At 42.6% G+C, this 16,813-nt stretch overlaps 1 protein-coding gene across 1 annotated transcript in view; it reads right to left on the bottom strand.

Moving 5' to 3' along the window:
• PKD1L1 (polycystin 1 like 1, transient receptor potential channel interacting) overlaps window positions 1-16,813 on the bottom strand; it is a 180,544-nt gene that overhangs the window by 130,149 nt on the left and 33,582 nt on the right. Inside the window, exons 9-13 of the mRNA XM_032758137.2 lie at window positions 13,622-13,789; window positions 4,914-5,087; window positions 2,678-2,797; window positions 1,992-2,160; window positions 1,214-1,453 (exon numbers count right to left, since the gene is read on the bottom strand). Coding sequence (XP_032614028.1) covers window positions 1,214-1,453; window positions 1,992-2,160; window positions 2,678-2,797; window positions 4,914-5,087; window positions 13,622-13,789 — 871 coding nt within the window. The remainder of the gene's footprint in view (window positions 1-1,213; window positions 1,454-1,991; window positions 2,161-2,677; window positions 2,798-4,913; window positions 5,088-13,621; window positions 13,790-16,813) is intronic.

Raw genomic sequence — 16,813 nt, 5'->3', positions numbered from 1 at the left:
TTAAGACTTCTGAATTTGAAACAGAAAAATATTCCCATTAGAAGACCACGAATTTGAGTTTGCAAGGACCAGAATATCACTTGCCATCCTGGAGCTCCAGCAAGAAAGGTAGGGCCTACTGATAAGAATGAAGACTGGATGGTTTTCTCAGGTTGTCAGAGCGCCCAGGGCACACTCTAGAGATGACAGTGGAGGCACCGAATAAACCATGTCATTTCCACAGGGCACAAAAGGGCTCCTGGAGCTACCAAGTACATCGCCAGGTACCTAGGCCACCACGTGCTCAATTGAGCATGCACCAATCTACAAGCCACTACTGCTCAATTCTTTCCTCATGTGAAAATCTATTTCTGATGAAAAGGTCCTGAATCCATAGTTAGTGATGAGGCTACTCAGTCCCCACCAAAATGTGGAGAGGCTGCAGCGTGGGTTCTCATGGAAATCTTGCATTGAAGGAAGTTTGCAATCTTTCCCTGATGCCACTGCCTACACGAACCTCATTTTCTAGATACTTCTGCATCCTTTGGTATTTCCCTACAGCAGCATAAAATTTTGATGCCAGCCTGAGGCTCAGCCTTGACCATGCGTGTCTCCCCACTGAAAGGATTCGACCCACTTGGGTCCTAGAACTCACCCTAGAGGCTTGGCTGGGAATGAGTGAGCCAGCCAGTCTACACCTTATCATAGCTCCATGATGCTTTCTCCCAGGTACACAGTGGGCCACTCAGTAAATGCAGAGTTAAAGGACAGAGTTCATGCTCTTCCATATGACATCAAGGCCCTTCACAATCTGCCAACCTACACTCATCTCACCCTTCTATATATGTCTTGCCAGTCACTCCAAATAACTCCTGTTGGCACCTGACCTAGTACCTTTGCCCAGGCCCTTTTCTCTGTTTGAGATCCTCTCTCCCATTTCCCTTTGTCAAGCTCCTACTCAAGATATCACTTTCAGTGAGCCATCCCCACCACAGCGCAGGCCTCTTTTGCAGCCACAGCCCCTGTACTGAAAGCATCTCTTTCCTCTTTGTCTTTCCCCTGGACTAGGAGCTCCTTGAGAGGCATGGTCAGGTCTTATTTGTCTCTGTGTAATCATCTGTCACCTACATTGACTGACAGGCAGGTCTCTATGTGGAACCCAAGGGCTGATGCCTTAAGACTCTGATTCCCATGCTGTCTGTAGAGAGCACTACGCTGCCTTGCAGTGGCTCACCTACTGTAGACATGGCTGCTGGAGCTGTTCCCTAGGCTGACGGTGCCGTCCCCGAAGTCCCACAGGTAGGCAACATCTGTGCCGAAGTTGATCCGGCACTCAAAGGCCACACTGGCATTTACCAGAGCTGAGGAGGGGGACGTGAGCCGATTGGCCACAATTTTCTTCTGCACCCTGATGACGTGGGGCTCAGAGACCACACTGCTGATCCTGCTGGAAGCCTTAACCATCACACGATACCTGCAGGATGGGGAAAGGAGGGCAGGGAAGGCAGATGGCAAGACAAGAACAGGGTCAGATCTAGAGAAACCATCTGCTATACTTCAAGAGGAAGGCGGGGGAGGGGGAGGCAGCATTTAATTTGTAAGAACTATGAAAGTATCCAGTGATTTTCATCTTATTGAGGAGAAGGGGGTTGATATTTTTGACTACCCCCTCTTCATTATTTAATTCACTTCTCAAAGCAGTAGGGGTAAGCATCATTGCCCTGTCTTAGATGAGGAATTTCTTAGGTCACATGGGTGGCCGAGATAGAATTCGAACCTAGGACTGTCTGCTTCAAAGCCCTACACCGTTTCCCTTAGTTCAAGCTGAAGAGAAATGAACTAAATCTTCCCTTAGATTTTATGTTGAGTTTGTTTTACAGAAGGACCTAGTGGCCCATTATAATACAAATTCAACAGCCATAAAATGCCTTCAGTAGCAGCATGGTGATCTTCAGACTGAGTATAGGCTGCGGTACAAACAGCTACTCAGCAGGACTGCTACTTTTACTGACCATTGGGGGATGCTGAGTCTTTTTGTAATGCTTCTTGAAGTTGTCCTCACTGGTGGATCCTCTCCAAAATACCACTCAAATTCCAGGGGTATTGTTTCCTTGGTAACCGCTGTAAATGTAATGTCCGTGTCTGTGGCAAACACAGTTCCATTTGTGTAGACAGAGACGGCTGTGGCAAAAGAAAGGAAGGTATGGCTATGTCAACACAGGAGGGCTGGAATCTCCAGAGAAACTAGTACCTCTACTTTCCCACTTGGTCATGGGCTTGAGTGATGGTGAGGAAGCTCTGATACGCGTGCAGGTTGGCAGCAAGGATGCAGCTGTGGGCACGCGGTAGGCAGTGCTGGCACTGGTTCAAAGGCCCCAAAGTGCTTGCACAGGAGGTGTTCCTAAGGCCATAGGGCCAACTCTTTTTGCGAGTCTGCTAGAAAGGGTGTGGCACATGGAGCTGGCAGATAACAGTCCGGATAACCCACCTTCCCATCCCTTCAGTTGGGAGCCTTAATGCCTGTGGTTTCAGAAAAGTCCGAGAACAAATGGCAGGTGAACAAAGAACCTGTTCAAGGACAAATGGGGCTCTCCAGCAGGGCTGATAACAAAACCTGCTGCTGCCTACGGCTTTCCTAATCTCAGCTGACCGCGCGAGGGAGGTTTTTGTTAAATCTGGAATTAAAACAAAGACATACATTGCATCTTATACCAGACAGTCATGCTGTGCCAAGCCTGGCTGTCACCCACTTGAGTCTGAGAAATAAAGGACACGTTATATGAAGGAATAGATGGAAAGTGATGTATAACCACAGTGCCTAAAATGAGAAAAAAAGGAGATAAGAGAAAAAGTCTCAAAATTAATTCACTTTTATCATGCAACACACAGTCAGTATTTTTCATTTTTAACTTTCCCTCTTTGAATCTCAATAAATTTCAAAATTCTAAGCATGTGCTCTGAAATCAGGCATACCTGGGAAACATAAACTTAATCACAGAATTTCTGTCATTAAATTTTTTTTTGTATATTTTCTCTATCTGAGAACTCCCTACATGGTATTAAATACGTTAATTCCTTTGAAATATGTTAATTACTTTGATAGACGGCCTTGTTTTTAAAGTATTTCTCAATATGTACAAGTAGGCTTCACTTCACAGGAGTTCTTAAATAGGGGTCTAAAGATAAGCCTTGTGCTTTTAAGTCCTATAAGATGTAATGTAAGATTGTGCATATATGTATATATACATGTACACACACCATACACATACCACACATATAGCATATACACACATACGTACCATATACACACCATACACAGCATATGCACTATACACATACGCACCACATGTACACACATACCACACATACCCTCCTATGACATACCACACATGCATGTACATATGTAGTACATACATATGGAGGTGGATACCAAACACTGAATCAGATTCTGAAAGAGTACTGTGATGTCTAAGAAGATTTAGAGCAACTCATTTATCATAAAAGGATATTAAGGAGGGTTATTTATTATTACTACTGTTCTTCTGCATAGTTTTCACTTTATAAAGAGAAAATACTTGTTTATAACAGAGATAAAGCGGAATGGGTATTCTGTCTTTCATCAATGCATCAGAATTTTTGAAAAATAAGTATCATATGACTAAAAATAGATATATGATAAATAAATATCACATGGTCTTATTAACCATGCCTGAAAATTAATTCTGAGCACAATCTGATAATCAAAAGTGTTAAAAAAAAAAAAAAGATACAGCTTACAGATTTGCATAAGAATACCCTATTATCAATCTGTAGGGCTGGATGCAAACTTGGACCTTCCTATTCTAAATCCTGGCATGGAACCATGGGAGATTTACAAGAACTGTGCTCTTGCACTGGCTAGACGTGCTGCTTATTTATTCAGGTTTAGATAAGACAAGTCAATATGAATGACCGACTGGCTAGTTAGGGTAGGCAAACAGGTTAAAAAAATCGTTCTGTATGTATGTCATAACTTCTTGGATGGAGAGTTTCTCACTAGTCTGATTGTAAACAGGTACAGCCACTGTGTGGAACAGCTGAAAAGAATTCTTACATGGATGAGTTCACTGAGACTCATCCCTCCACTGGATCCTCCTTTCTCCTGTTTCTGGGAAATGTGACCCCATCATCCCATCCATGTAGGCTGGGCACTTTGAGAGTGCCTCTGGCTGGCTCCCCATTTGCTTTGTTGTGAAGTGTAGGGACTCTTTTTTTCTACAGTAAGTGGCTGGAGTTCCCCATTCCCACCCCCACTGGCCTCTGAGCTTCCGGCCCCTCCCTCTACAAAACTGACTTGAAGCGAATACCTCCCTTACAGGTAGCTGTGCGGATAAGGTGGGGTGACATGAGCGAGGCATTAGCAGTAGATAAAGTGGAATGGATATTTTGTCCTTCATCAATGCATCAGTGTGCACCTGGCACACTCAGTGAGGACTGGATGCTTTCTCAATTCTGTTTTAGCTCAAGGCCATGCTGTCTGACCAAAATGTGCCTCCAGCCCGTGCTGCAAGGCTCATCATGTATGCCAGCTCCCACCTCAGATGTGCCCTGTTCCCACAGTTAGACAAAGTTCCTGTCTCCTAAAATCTCCCAGCCCCTTAGCCATATCCTTCCTGAGCATTTTTAATGTTGTCTCATCTTGCTCCTATGCATATCTTAATGATTTCACTAAGATAATAGATTCCTTGAGATGAAGACTTTGTATGACTTTATCTTCATGTTCCCTCAGAACACAGTATTCTGCAAGACATATTTTCTGAATTAGGGAAGAATGAATGAAGCATGTTGTATCAAATTTAGAACTGCTATAACTTGAGCAGTATAAGTAAAGCAGAGATGCCCTGCTTCATTTATAGTTGAGGTGTGCTTGCTCAGACTCCAGACATAGGTCTTACTTTTCTGATTCACTTGGGAGTCAGCAAAGACAAGCACTTCATCCTCATGGACACTGCTGGAGTTCATGAACGCAGACATGGCCTCATGGCCGATCTCCACATAATAAGGCCCAAGCTCCACTTTGGTTCCATGAAACTCATTATAAATAACAGCTTTGAACATACAGATTCCTTCTGGAAAAATAAGAAAGAACGGACATTTGGTGAATTTTTAATAACAAGCATAACAGTTAACATTTGTAGAATGGTCATAATAAGGTGACTAATATGGGAACTGATACAGGAGAGGTGATCTTTCTTGTCTCTTGTAGCAGCAGGGCCATTTCACGGGCATGTGACCGATACAGTTGCACAGAGCCCCTCACGCAATGGAGCTATGTGAGTGATTTAATGCTCTGCTATCTTGAAATTCTTCATAATTATTTTTAGCAAGGAGTCCTGCATTTTCATTTTCCACTGGGCCTTGAGAATTATGTTGTCAATCCTGTGCAGTAGGAAATATTCATAAGGAAGAAAATAGATATTAGTTATCCCACAGCTAGACAAATAATACTTAAACAGCCAAACGGGAATATATCAAATAACTATGATGGTGGATGACAAAAATGGCCCCAAACCCTTACCCGTTTTTCACACACTTACAATACAACTATAATATGACTCTGTGGCTCCTCTCATTAAGTGGAGAAGACTATTGCTTCACCTCTCATATCAGTGCTAATCATATGGCCAGTGGATTTTCAAAGTGCTTGCACACTGGGGCTTGCCCTCTCTTTCTTGTCTTGGGACCTCTGCCATTGTCATTGGGACCATGTCATTTCCATGTGAATAGCTTGGCCTAGTCTGCTGAAGGATGAGAGACACATGACTGAGTCTCCCCATGGCCCCAGCAGAGGGTCAGTCACCTCCAGGAGAAGAGCCACCTGGCTGATTGGCAGCTGGCTGCAGATCTGTAAGTGAGCCCCTCTAAGACCAGCTCAGACCTGATGAACTCCCAGCAGAACTGGGAGCTGAATAAAAGGTTATGTTTTAAGGCACTAAGTTTAGGGTGGCTTGTTAACACAGCAATAGACTATCAATACAATTCCACTGAACTGGAAAGACATTAGCAATTCTCTAACCTCAACTCCCTGCACAATATTCTTAAACTGTACATTTGATCGTGTCATTCCCAAGCTTGAAAATGTTAAGTGATTCCTCATGTGTCACAGGAGCAAATCTGTACCTGAGCCCTTCCCCCTCAGCTGAGCTGGTCCCAATCACTCATCCTTGACTCCACCAGGCCCACACCTGATGCATCAGCCACACGAAACCAGGCTCCACTGCTCAGACGGCCGGTCTCCATCACAAATATGCCCCTGTGCAGTCTTCTCTCAGTTTACAACATCCTTCTTTGTGCCTCCATCTGGCCAACTCGCACCTACCATAAGCCTCTTTGAATGACCCAGGCAGAATCATTGGCTTCACCCGGCATCTGACTAGGGAACGTGGGCCGGGTTTCCCTCTCAGACTCACTACATTCTCTGTCTTTCTTGTCCTCAAACCTCATCACAGAACACTTAGTACATACATAATAAATGTTTATCAAAGGACCAATCAAGTTTACAGAATGGAATACTGAAGCTCGAAAAGTTAAACAACTTGCTGTAGGCCTAGAGTATGCAATGCTTTCTTAGGAATTAAGATAGTCATTTCTCTCTTCACTTGCTACATCCAAATTATATGGAATAATATGTGGATCTACTAGCAGCATAATAAGAAGAAAAAAGGGAATGATCTTAAAGAGTAAAAGTCTATCTCTGGGGAAGAATAGTGAACATGGTAGCATGCAGGAGGATTTGGGAATACTGTGATAAGCAAAGGCCAGATAGAAGGGCATCCTACTCTAAGCACAACTCAGATTAACATGTAGAAGAAATAGCTACACTTTCCCAAATTGTATTCTCATCTTGGAAGCTATATCTCAAATGTTGAGACACCATTCATAACTCTATTGCAATTTTCTTACAATACTGCTCCTCATAACTGTGTCCAAAATAATTTTGCACACGAATTTTAATGACAAGTAGAAAGTGAAATAGATGCCCATGCAGGTCATCCCATGCACAGGAACCAGAACTTAACTAAGAGTGTGCCATGTGTTGTTTCATGTCAAAAGGTAGATTTCAGGACCACAAGTTAGAAAAGGCAGTTTATGTGTTTTTTGGCTGCGTAAATGTCTTCTTTTGAGAAGTGTCTGTTCACGTCCTTTGCCCACTTTTTGATGGGGTTGTTTGTTTTTTTCTTGTAAATTTTCTGGAGTTTATTGTAGATTCTGGATATTAGCCCTTTGTCAGATGAGTAGGTTGTGAAAATTTTCTCCCATTTTGTAGGTTGCCTGTTCACTCCGATGGTAGTTTCTTTTGCTGTGCAGAAGCTCTTTAGTTTAATTAGATCCCATTAGTCAATTTTGGCTTTTGTTGCCATTGCTTTTGGTGTTTTAGACATGAAGTCCTTGCCCATGCCTATGTCCTGAATAGTAATGCCTAGGTTTTCTTCTAGGGTTTTTATGGTTTTAGGTCTAACATGTAAGTCTTTAAACCATCTTGAATTAATCATCACTGGCCATCAGAGAAATGCAAATCAAAACCACAATGAGATACCATCTCACACCAGTTAGAATGGTGATCATTAAAAAGTCAGGAAACAACAGGTGCTGGAGAGGATGTGGAGAAATAGGAATACTTTTACACTGTTGGTGCGACTGTAAACTAGTTCAACCATTGTGGAAGTCAGTGTGGCAATTCCTCAGGGATCTAGAACTAGAAATACCATTTGACCCAGCCATCCCATTACTGGGTATATACCCAAAGGAATATAAATCATGCTGCTATAAAGACACATGCACACGTATGTTTATTGCGGCACTATTCACAATAGCAAAGACTTGGAACCAACCCAAATGTCCAACAATGATAGACTAGATTAAGAAAATGTGGCACCTATACACCATGGAATACTATGCAGCCATAAAAATGATGAGCTCATGTCCTTTGTAGGGACATGGATGAAACTGGAAATCATCATTCTCAGTAAACTATCGCAAGGACAAAAAACCAAACACCGCATGTTCTCACTCATAGGTAGGAATTGAACAATGAGAACACATGGACACAGGAAGGGGAACATCACACTCTGGGGACTGTTGTGGGGTGGGGGGAGGTGGGAGGGATAGCATTAGGAGATACACCTAATGCTAAATGACGAGTTAATGGGTGCAGCACACCAACATGGCACATGGATACATATGTAACAAACCTGCATATTGTGCACATGTACCCTAAAACTTATAATACAATAAAAAAAAAAGAAAAGGCAGTTTATATAATAGTTAAGAATACACTCCACGGACTCAGAGGAATTTGGCATTGGAAATCTTTGTGACCAAATCTTAGGCATATCTTACTTTCTTTTTTTTGAGACGGAGTCTCACTCTGTTGCCCAGGCTAAAGTGCAGTGGCGTGATCTTGGCTCACTGCAAGCTCTGCCTCCCAGGTTCACGCCATTCTCCTGCCTCAGCCTCCCGAGTAGCTGGGACTACAGGTGCCCACCACCATGCCTGGCTAATTTTGTTTTTGTATTTTTAGTAGAGATGGGGTTTCACCATGTTAGCCAGGATGGTCTTGATCTCCTGACCTCATGATCCACCCGCCTCAGCCTCCCAAAGTGCTGGGATTACAGGCGTGAGCCACTGCGCCCGGCCAGGCATATCTTACTTTCAAGTTGACTTTTTTTTTGAGATAGAGTCTCACTCTGTCGCCCAGGCTGGAGTGCAGTGGAATGATCTCAGCTCACTGCAACCTTTGCTTCCCGGGTTCAAGTGATTCTCCTGCCTCACCCTCCCAAGTAGCTCGGATTACAGTTGTCTGCCACCACGCCCAGCTGATTTTGTGTGTGTGTGTGTGTATTTTTAGTAGAGACAGGATTTCACCATGTTGGCCAAGCTGGTCTCGAACTCCTGACCTCAGGTGATCCACCTCAGCCTCCCAAAGTACTGGGATTACAGGCATGAACCACCTCACCTAGCCTCAAGTTGACTTTAGACTTAACCCTGATAGAAGATGTAATACTGATATAGTTCGGATGTTTACCTCTCCCTAATCTAATGTGTCGAATTGTAATACCCAAAGTTGGAGGTAGAGCTTGGTGGGAGGTGACTGGATGATGGGAGTGGATTTCTCAAGAATGGTTTAGTACAATCCTTTGGTGGTGTCCTTGCGATAGTGAGTGACTTCTCTTGAAATCTGGCTATTTAAAAGTGTATGGCATCTCACTCTCTCTCTCTTGTTTCTGCTTTCACTGTGTGATGTGCCTGCTGCCCTGTAGCCTTCTACCATGATTGTAAACTTCCTGAAGCCTCCCCAGAAGCTGAGCAAACATCGGCACCATGCTTCCTGTAAAGCCTGCAGAACCGTGAGCCAATTAAGCTTCTTTTCTTTATAAGTTACCCAGTTTGAAGTATTTCTTTATAGCAATTGGAGAATGGCCTAATACAAATACCAATTCCTTACTTTATTCATAAAACAACAAAAGAAACCAATGAATATGTATCAAAGTTGCAGATGCTTAAAATTATTATAATAGAGCAAGTCCTGATGTGAAATAGAGATATAGTTAGCCTTCTACTTAATCTTCTAGGAGTTAATCCAAAAACAAAAAGGAAAACAGTGAATAAAAATAAAAACTCTTTCTCTTTTTGTTTAGTGAAACTAGGAGGTAGCTAGCATGTTCAGAATACAAAATAGATGCAAAAACTGTTAAAAGCGGCAAATATCAAGCACGCATGAGCAGGAACCATACTGAAGGAAGAAAACAGAAAACGTCCTAAAGTGAGAATTCAGTTGCCAAAGGGCTCAGTGGCTGTGAATATCATCAACACACATACATGTGTGTACGAAACACACACACACACACACACACTCCACCTGCAGTTAGTTCAGAAAAAATGCAACTCTTTAAATTATGAGTAATGCTGTGAAGAAAAAAAAAAAGAAAGGAAGAAAGGAAGGAAGGGAGGAGAGAAGAAGGGAGGGAAAGATAAAGGGAGAAAAGGAGGGAGAAAAGACATTCAGCACGTACAAGATACTATAAGAGTCAAGAGGGAAAATTCAGGAAATACTCATAATAGATTAAAATAATTTATCAGAAAAACACTGTCCACAAGAATAGGACTGAAAAACTTGAGGAATCATTATCTTCTGAGATGCAAGACCAGAGAGCATCTGGTCTTTGAAGGAAACAAAGTCAACATTTTAGAGTATAATGGAGAATGGAAAGTGTAGAACACTAAAGAAGGGATGCAGAGGAAAATATGAGGAGAGCGGATCAGATGAAAAAGGAAAAACAAAAAAGATTTGAAAAGACAAAAGAGAACTAATAGATGTATGCCAGTCTCCCAAAAAGAAAGCTGACATATTGGAATAGAAACAATGTAAAGATCTAATTCAAGAAATCTTTCTTGAAACAAAGGACACATTGAAAAGATACACCACGTGCTGGAGAAAGGTGACCCAGAGTGGTCAGCACTTAGACATGTCCTGGCAAAGCTGCTGGAGTTGCAAATAAAGAAATAACTACCGGCTGGGCGCAGTGGCTCAGACCTGTGATCCTAGCACTTTGGGAGGCCGAGGCGGGTGGATCGCTTGAGGTCAGGAGTTCAAGCCCAGCCTGGCCAACATGGTGAAATGCCATCTCTACTAAAAATACAAAAATCAGCCAGGCGTGGTGGTGCATGCCTGTAATCCTAGCTACTTGGGAGGCTGAGGCATGAGAATCGCTTGAACCCAGGAGGTGGAGGTTGCAGTGAGCCGAGATCATGCCACTGTACTCCAGCCTGGGCAACAGAGTGAGACTGTGTCTCAAAAAAAAAAAAAAAAAAAAAGAAAGAAAAGAAGTAATTCTCTTGACAATCACAGAAAAACATTAATCAATGGGGGGGGGGGGAAGTAGGCTGACTTTGGAATCACAAGATAAGAAAGACAGAATGTAGAATTTCAGGGAGGCTTCTTCAGACAGACTGTCAGGCCCACTGCAGACCTACTGAATCAGAAATTCAGCTGGTGGCCCTGACACTCTGTCTGAAGAAGCCTCCCTGAAATTCTACATTCTGTCTTTCTTATCTTGTGATTCCAAAGTCAGCCTACTTCCCCCCCCCCCCGGGGGGGGGGAAGTAGGCTGACTTTGGAATCACAAGATAAGAAAGACAGAATGTAGAATTTCAGGGAGGCTTCTTCAGACAGAGTGTCAGGGCCACCAGCTGAATTTCTGATTCAGTAGGTCTGCAGTGGGCCTGACAGTCTGTATTCTAAGCCAGTCTCAGGTGGTCATGATGCTGCTGGGCCATACTTGGAGAACCATGGTTACAGGAGAGAACAGAATGGAAAGACAACCAGATTCCCCAGGAAAAGAACATGTGTCCAAGGAGTCCAGAGCCAGCACGCTGTCATTCCAACATAATGGCAGCAACAGTTTTGAATATGGGAACTTAGAGGAAGCTTATTCCATGAATTTTCCTTAAAAAATCTACTAGAGGACAAACCTCAGACAACCAAACAGGAGCACCATGCCAAAAAATAGCCGAGTGAGGACCGAATATAATTAGCTCTAGAACCAGAACTAAGACTAATGTGGGGAAGCAGGTTGATATGGTTTGGATCTGTGCCCCCACCAAATCTCATGTCGAATTGCGTTCCCCAGTATTGAAGGCTGGGCCTTCAGCATTGGCGGTGAGGAGGTGGGAGGTGATTGGATGATGGTGGCAGATTTCTCATGAATGGTTTAGTGTCACCCCCAATCCCTGCCACTTGGTACTGTCCTCATGATAGTGAGTTCTCACGAGATCTGGTCTTTTAAAAGTGTGTGGCACCTCCCCCCTCTCTTGCTCCTACTCTGGCTATGTAATGTGTGTGTTCCCCGTTCGCTTTCTGCCATGATTGTAAGTTTCCTGAGGCTTCCCCAGAAGCTGAGCAGATGCCCACATCAATGTTTCCTATAAAGTCTGCAGAACTGTGAGCCAATTAAATCTCTTTTCTTTATAAATTTTCCAGTGTCAGGTATTTCTTTATAGCAATGCAAGAACAAACTAATACATAGGTGGCAGAAAAAAAGGTAAATATTTCATGTTCTGACAATGTAGAAATCATACAGTAAATGAAATTTGGGCTGGAGAAGAGAAGAGGTAGGAGCTGTGGAATAATGCAGATTGCCTCATAAGTAATTGCTGGAAATCAAAAGACATGAAGATTTAACAAAGCAATTAAGAAAGGTGAAAAGAAGAGAGAAGGGAAGAGGAAGATGGGAAATATGCTAATTTCATCATCGCTCATAGTAGCTGATGAACGGATGCTCTAAAGAAACAGAGGGATAAGGACATTTTATAAATAAAAGGGGTCAACTAAAACAAGGCACAAACCTTTCAAGTATCAGAAGGCTAACTCAGATGAACATACAAAAGAAAGAAAAGACTATTTAATGAAATGTATTTTAAAATGTACACAGAGCCCATAATGTAAAATATGACAAACATCTGTCATTTCAATAAAGACAAAAATCACTAAACTCACGTATCTCAAATAAGAATGATCAGAATGATTCACACAGCAAAGCCAAGTCCATTGTAGAGAAACATCTAGGACAGTGATTCCAAAAGGTGGTAAATGAAAGAATCTCCAAAATTGTGAGAGGCTGTGTGATGAGGTGGGAGTGAGTGCCCATGCTGCAGGGGTCTCCACAGGCAAGGCAGGGCAGGGGACACAAAGGAAGAGGCTTGGGCCACCTGGGTTGTTCAAGGAATTGGGATTTCCAGTGAAAAGGGTAAAACAGGGTTATGTTTTCCTACTCAGGACAGAGGGCCAGCCATGTGGGAGGATCACCCAGAATCCTGATCCTCAACCTCATCTTATCCAATGTTCGCCTCTCTCTCTCTCCCTCCCTCTCCATCTGTTTTCCTTTCTCTCCCCTTCCTCCCTCTCTTTCTCTCTCTCTTTTCTCACGCCCAACATCCCTTCTCCCTCATCAGCCTTTCCCACTGGTAGGTGGGGTGTGGTTATGAGGACCACGGAAAAGGGTGAGCAAAGGGGCTCAGCAGATAGCAGATACCTAGAGCCAGCCCACACTCACTGTACAGGAGGGACACAGGGCTGCAACTCCCTGTAACCTCCTGAGCAGCCATGGATTTTTATTCCTAACACTGACCACATTTTAAGCCATAAAGACAACATCAGGACTTAAAGTTAAAACAGCAGAGAAAAGATTTGCTTATCATGCTACATTAAAACTAGAAATTAATAATGAAAGCAGTTCACAAAAGAGGCCACATGACGTGAAAATTTTAAATGTAAATAATAACTAATTTAGCATCTGAGAAAGAAAAGAAGCTTTTATCTGAGGAATGCAAACCTCCTCTAAATGATCAGTCCCCAGAGGCGCGTGGGAATGAGACAGCAGTCACAGACCACTTCCCTCCTTGGGCTAAGGAATCCTGTCTTGGAACTGCTAGCTATCCCATGAGTGGCTATAAATTAACCTAACAATGCCACACACAGGACACCGTAGCCCATACAGTGTATAGCCGATCACTAATCAATGTCATCTCTGTAAACCAGTGAAAATTCCTGACAACTTTGTATCAGCCCACTCCTTGTGGCCTCTTTTCGCTTTTAAAAACATACTGGTGACAAAGGCAGAAACAAGCTCATATCCAAGGTTACTGGGGTCTGAGTCTTCCTGGCAGCTGTTTTCACTTTGGCAAAAGTAAACCTTTAAAGTTATATTTTGTGTCTCTGCTTCTTTGTAGGTGGAAATATCCAACTGAAAATGTAAAAGAAGAAAAAAAATACCTATAAAAGCAAAAAGAAGAAAATAAAGATAAAAGCGGAAATTAATGAACTAGGGGAAAATGTGGAATAAACAAAATCTGAGAGCTAGTTCTTTAAATAAACTAATGAAAATTTACCCAACCAATTAAGGAAAGAAAAAGAAATAAAATAAAACAAAATAAAATAAAAATGATAGAAGAAAATACAGATACCAATTAAAATAAAAGAACTATAAGAGCCTATTTTGCTCACCTCTATGCAAATAAATGTTAAAACCTGGATTAAATAGATAATTATACAAGAAAAAATAACTTGAAAGAACTAACTAAAGGAGAAACTGAAATTCTTAACAGATGAATTTCCATAGAAGAAATAGAGGAAGGTGTCAATGAGCCACTCCAATGGCAGTAAGAAGTACCAGTCCCAGAGGGTTAAAAAGGAAATTCTCCAAAATAGAATATATATTTCCGATGCTATTCAAATTGTTGCAGGACAAATAAAAGACAAAGAAAACTTTCACACAGCACTGATATCAAAGACCAAAACTATTGCACAAAAATCAATGACTAGAAATTGTTCTGCACCGGCCATTTGAAGGTGATCCAGTACCTATCTACCTACCTGTTGTTGAGGAGAAAAGCTGTAATGAGGCAACTGGAAAATTGGACTATTTTTCAAATGCATTTGCAAATGACTTTAACGATTTTGGCATTTAGAATCATACGTCTTGCTGTTACCTTCTGAGTTATTTCTAGGTTGACCTATTCATTAAGTAGAACTTGGGTTCTAAGATTTAGGTGACTTAGTCCACTTTTTATAAATAAATAAATAAATAAATAAATAAAGGGGGGATCACAGTGAATGGGAGGCAGGACTAGATTGCAGCTCGAACTTGGATGGACAGAGCAGTGTGTGGAGGCTCGCATATTGAATTTTTGCTCTAGAACGACTGCAGGAATAAATCAGGAAACCTGAGAGGACCCACAGACTCCCTGAAGTAAGTGGATTGCTCCTGCAGGACCCAGGAGACACCCCAAATACTGTGCTGGTATACATGGCTGAGAGACTCACAAATGGTTCACATCACAGTACTCTGTGCAGACAACCTCCAGTACCAGCCTGGTACCTGGTAGACTCGCTGGGTGGCTAGATCCAGAAGAGAGATAACAATCACTACAGCTCAGCTGTCGGGAAGCCACATCCATAGGAAAAGGGGGAGAGTACTACATCAAGGGATCACCCCACAGGACAAAAGAATCTGAACAACAGCCTTCAGCCCTAGACCTTCCCTCTGACAGAGCCTACCCAAATGAGAAGGAACCGGAAAACCAACTCTGGTAATATGACAAAACAAGGTTCTTTAACACCTCCAAAAAATCACGGTAGCTCACCAGCAAGGAACCCAAATCAAGAAGAAATCCCCAATTTACCTTTAAAAGAATACAGGAGGTCAGTTATTAAGCTAATCAGGCAAGCACCAGACAAAGGCAAAGCCCAGTGTAAGGAAATCCAAAACATGATACAAGAAGTGAAGGGAGAAATACTCAAGGAAACAGATAGCATAAATAAAAAACAATCCAAACTTCAGGAAACAATGGACACACTTATAGAAATGCAAAATGCTCTGAAAAGTCTCAGCAATAGAATTTTTTTTTTTTTTTTTTTTTTTTTTGAGATGGAGTCTGGCTGTTGCCCAGGCTGGAATGCAGTGGCGCGATCTCGGCTCACTGCAGGCTCCGCCCCCCAGGTTCACGCCATTCTCCTGCCTCAGCCTCCCGAGTAGCTGGGACTACGGGTGCCCGCCACCTCGCCTGGCTAATTTTTTCTATTTCTAGTAGAGACGGGGTTTCACCGTGTTATCCAGGATGGTCTCGATCTCCTGACCTCGTGATCCGCCCACCTCGGCCTCCCAAAGTGCTGGGATTACAGGCGTGAGCCACTGCACCCGGCTCAGCAATAGAATTGAACAAGTAAAAGAAAGAAATTCAGAGCTCAAAGACAAGGTCTTTGAATTAACCCAATCCAACAAAGACAAAGAAAAAAGAATAAGAAAATAAGAACAGAGCCTCCAAGAAGTCTGGGATTATGCTAAATGACCAAACCTAAGAATAATTGGTGTTCCTGAGGAAGAAGAGAAATCTAAAAGTTGGAAAACATATTTGGGGGAATAATTGAGGGGAATAAACTTCCCCAGCCTTGCTAGAGACCCAGACATCCAATTACAAGAAGCACCAAGAATACCTGGGAAATTCATCATAAAAAGATCATTGCCTAGGCACATTGTCATCGAGTTATCTAAAGTTAAGATGAAGGAAGGAATCTTAAGAGCTGTGAGACAAAAGCACCAGGTAACCTATAAAGGAAAACCTATCAGATTAGCAGCAGATTTCTCAGCAGAAACCCTATAAGCTGGAAGGGTTTCAAACAAAACAATTATCAGACAAGAATTCTGTATCTAGCAAAACTAAGCTTCATACATGAAGGAAAGCTACAGTCTTTTTCAGACAAACAAATGCTAACAGAATTTGCCACTACCAAGCTACCACTACAAGAACTCCTAAAAGGTGCTCCAAATCTTGAAACAAATCCTGGAAACACATCAAAACAGTACCTTTTTAAAGCATAAATCTCACAAGACCTATAAAACAAAACTACAATTTAAAAAACAAAAAACCAATAACCAAGGTATACAGGCAACAAATAGCATATGAATGGAATGGTACCTCACATCTCAATACTAACATTGAATGTAAATGACGTAAATGCTCCACTTAAAGAATACAGAATAAGGCCGGGCGCAGTGGCTCACGCCTGTAATCCCAGCACTTTGGGAGGCCGAGGCAGGCGGATCACGAGGTCAGGAGATCGAGACCACGGTGAAACCCCGTCTCTACTAAAAATACAAAAAGTTGGCCGGGCGCGGTGGCGGGCCCCTGTAGTCCCAGCTGCTCCGGAGGCTGAGGCAGGAGAATGGCGTGAACCCGGGAGGCGGAGCTTGCAGTGAGCCAAGATCGCACCACTGCACTCCAGCCTGGGTGACAGAGC

The sequence above is a fragment of the Hylobates moloch genome, unplaced genomic scaffold (assembly GCF_009828535.3).
Source record: "Hylobates moloch isolate HMO894 unplaced genomic scaffold, HMol_V3 SCAFFOLD_1, whole genome shotgun sequence".
Taxonomy (NCBI): Eukaryota; Metazoa; Chordata; class Mammalia; order Primates; family Hylobatidae; genus Hylobates; species Hylobates moloch.
The sequence above is the reverse complement of the archived record's forward strand: the minus strand, read 5'-3'. Positions and strand labels throughout refer to the sequence as shown.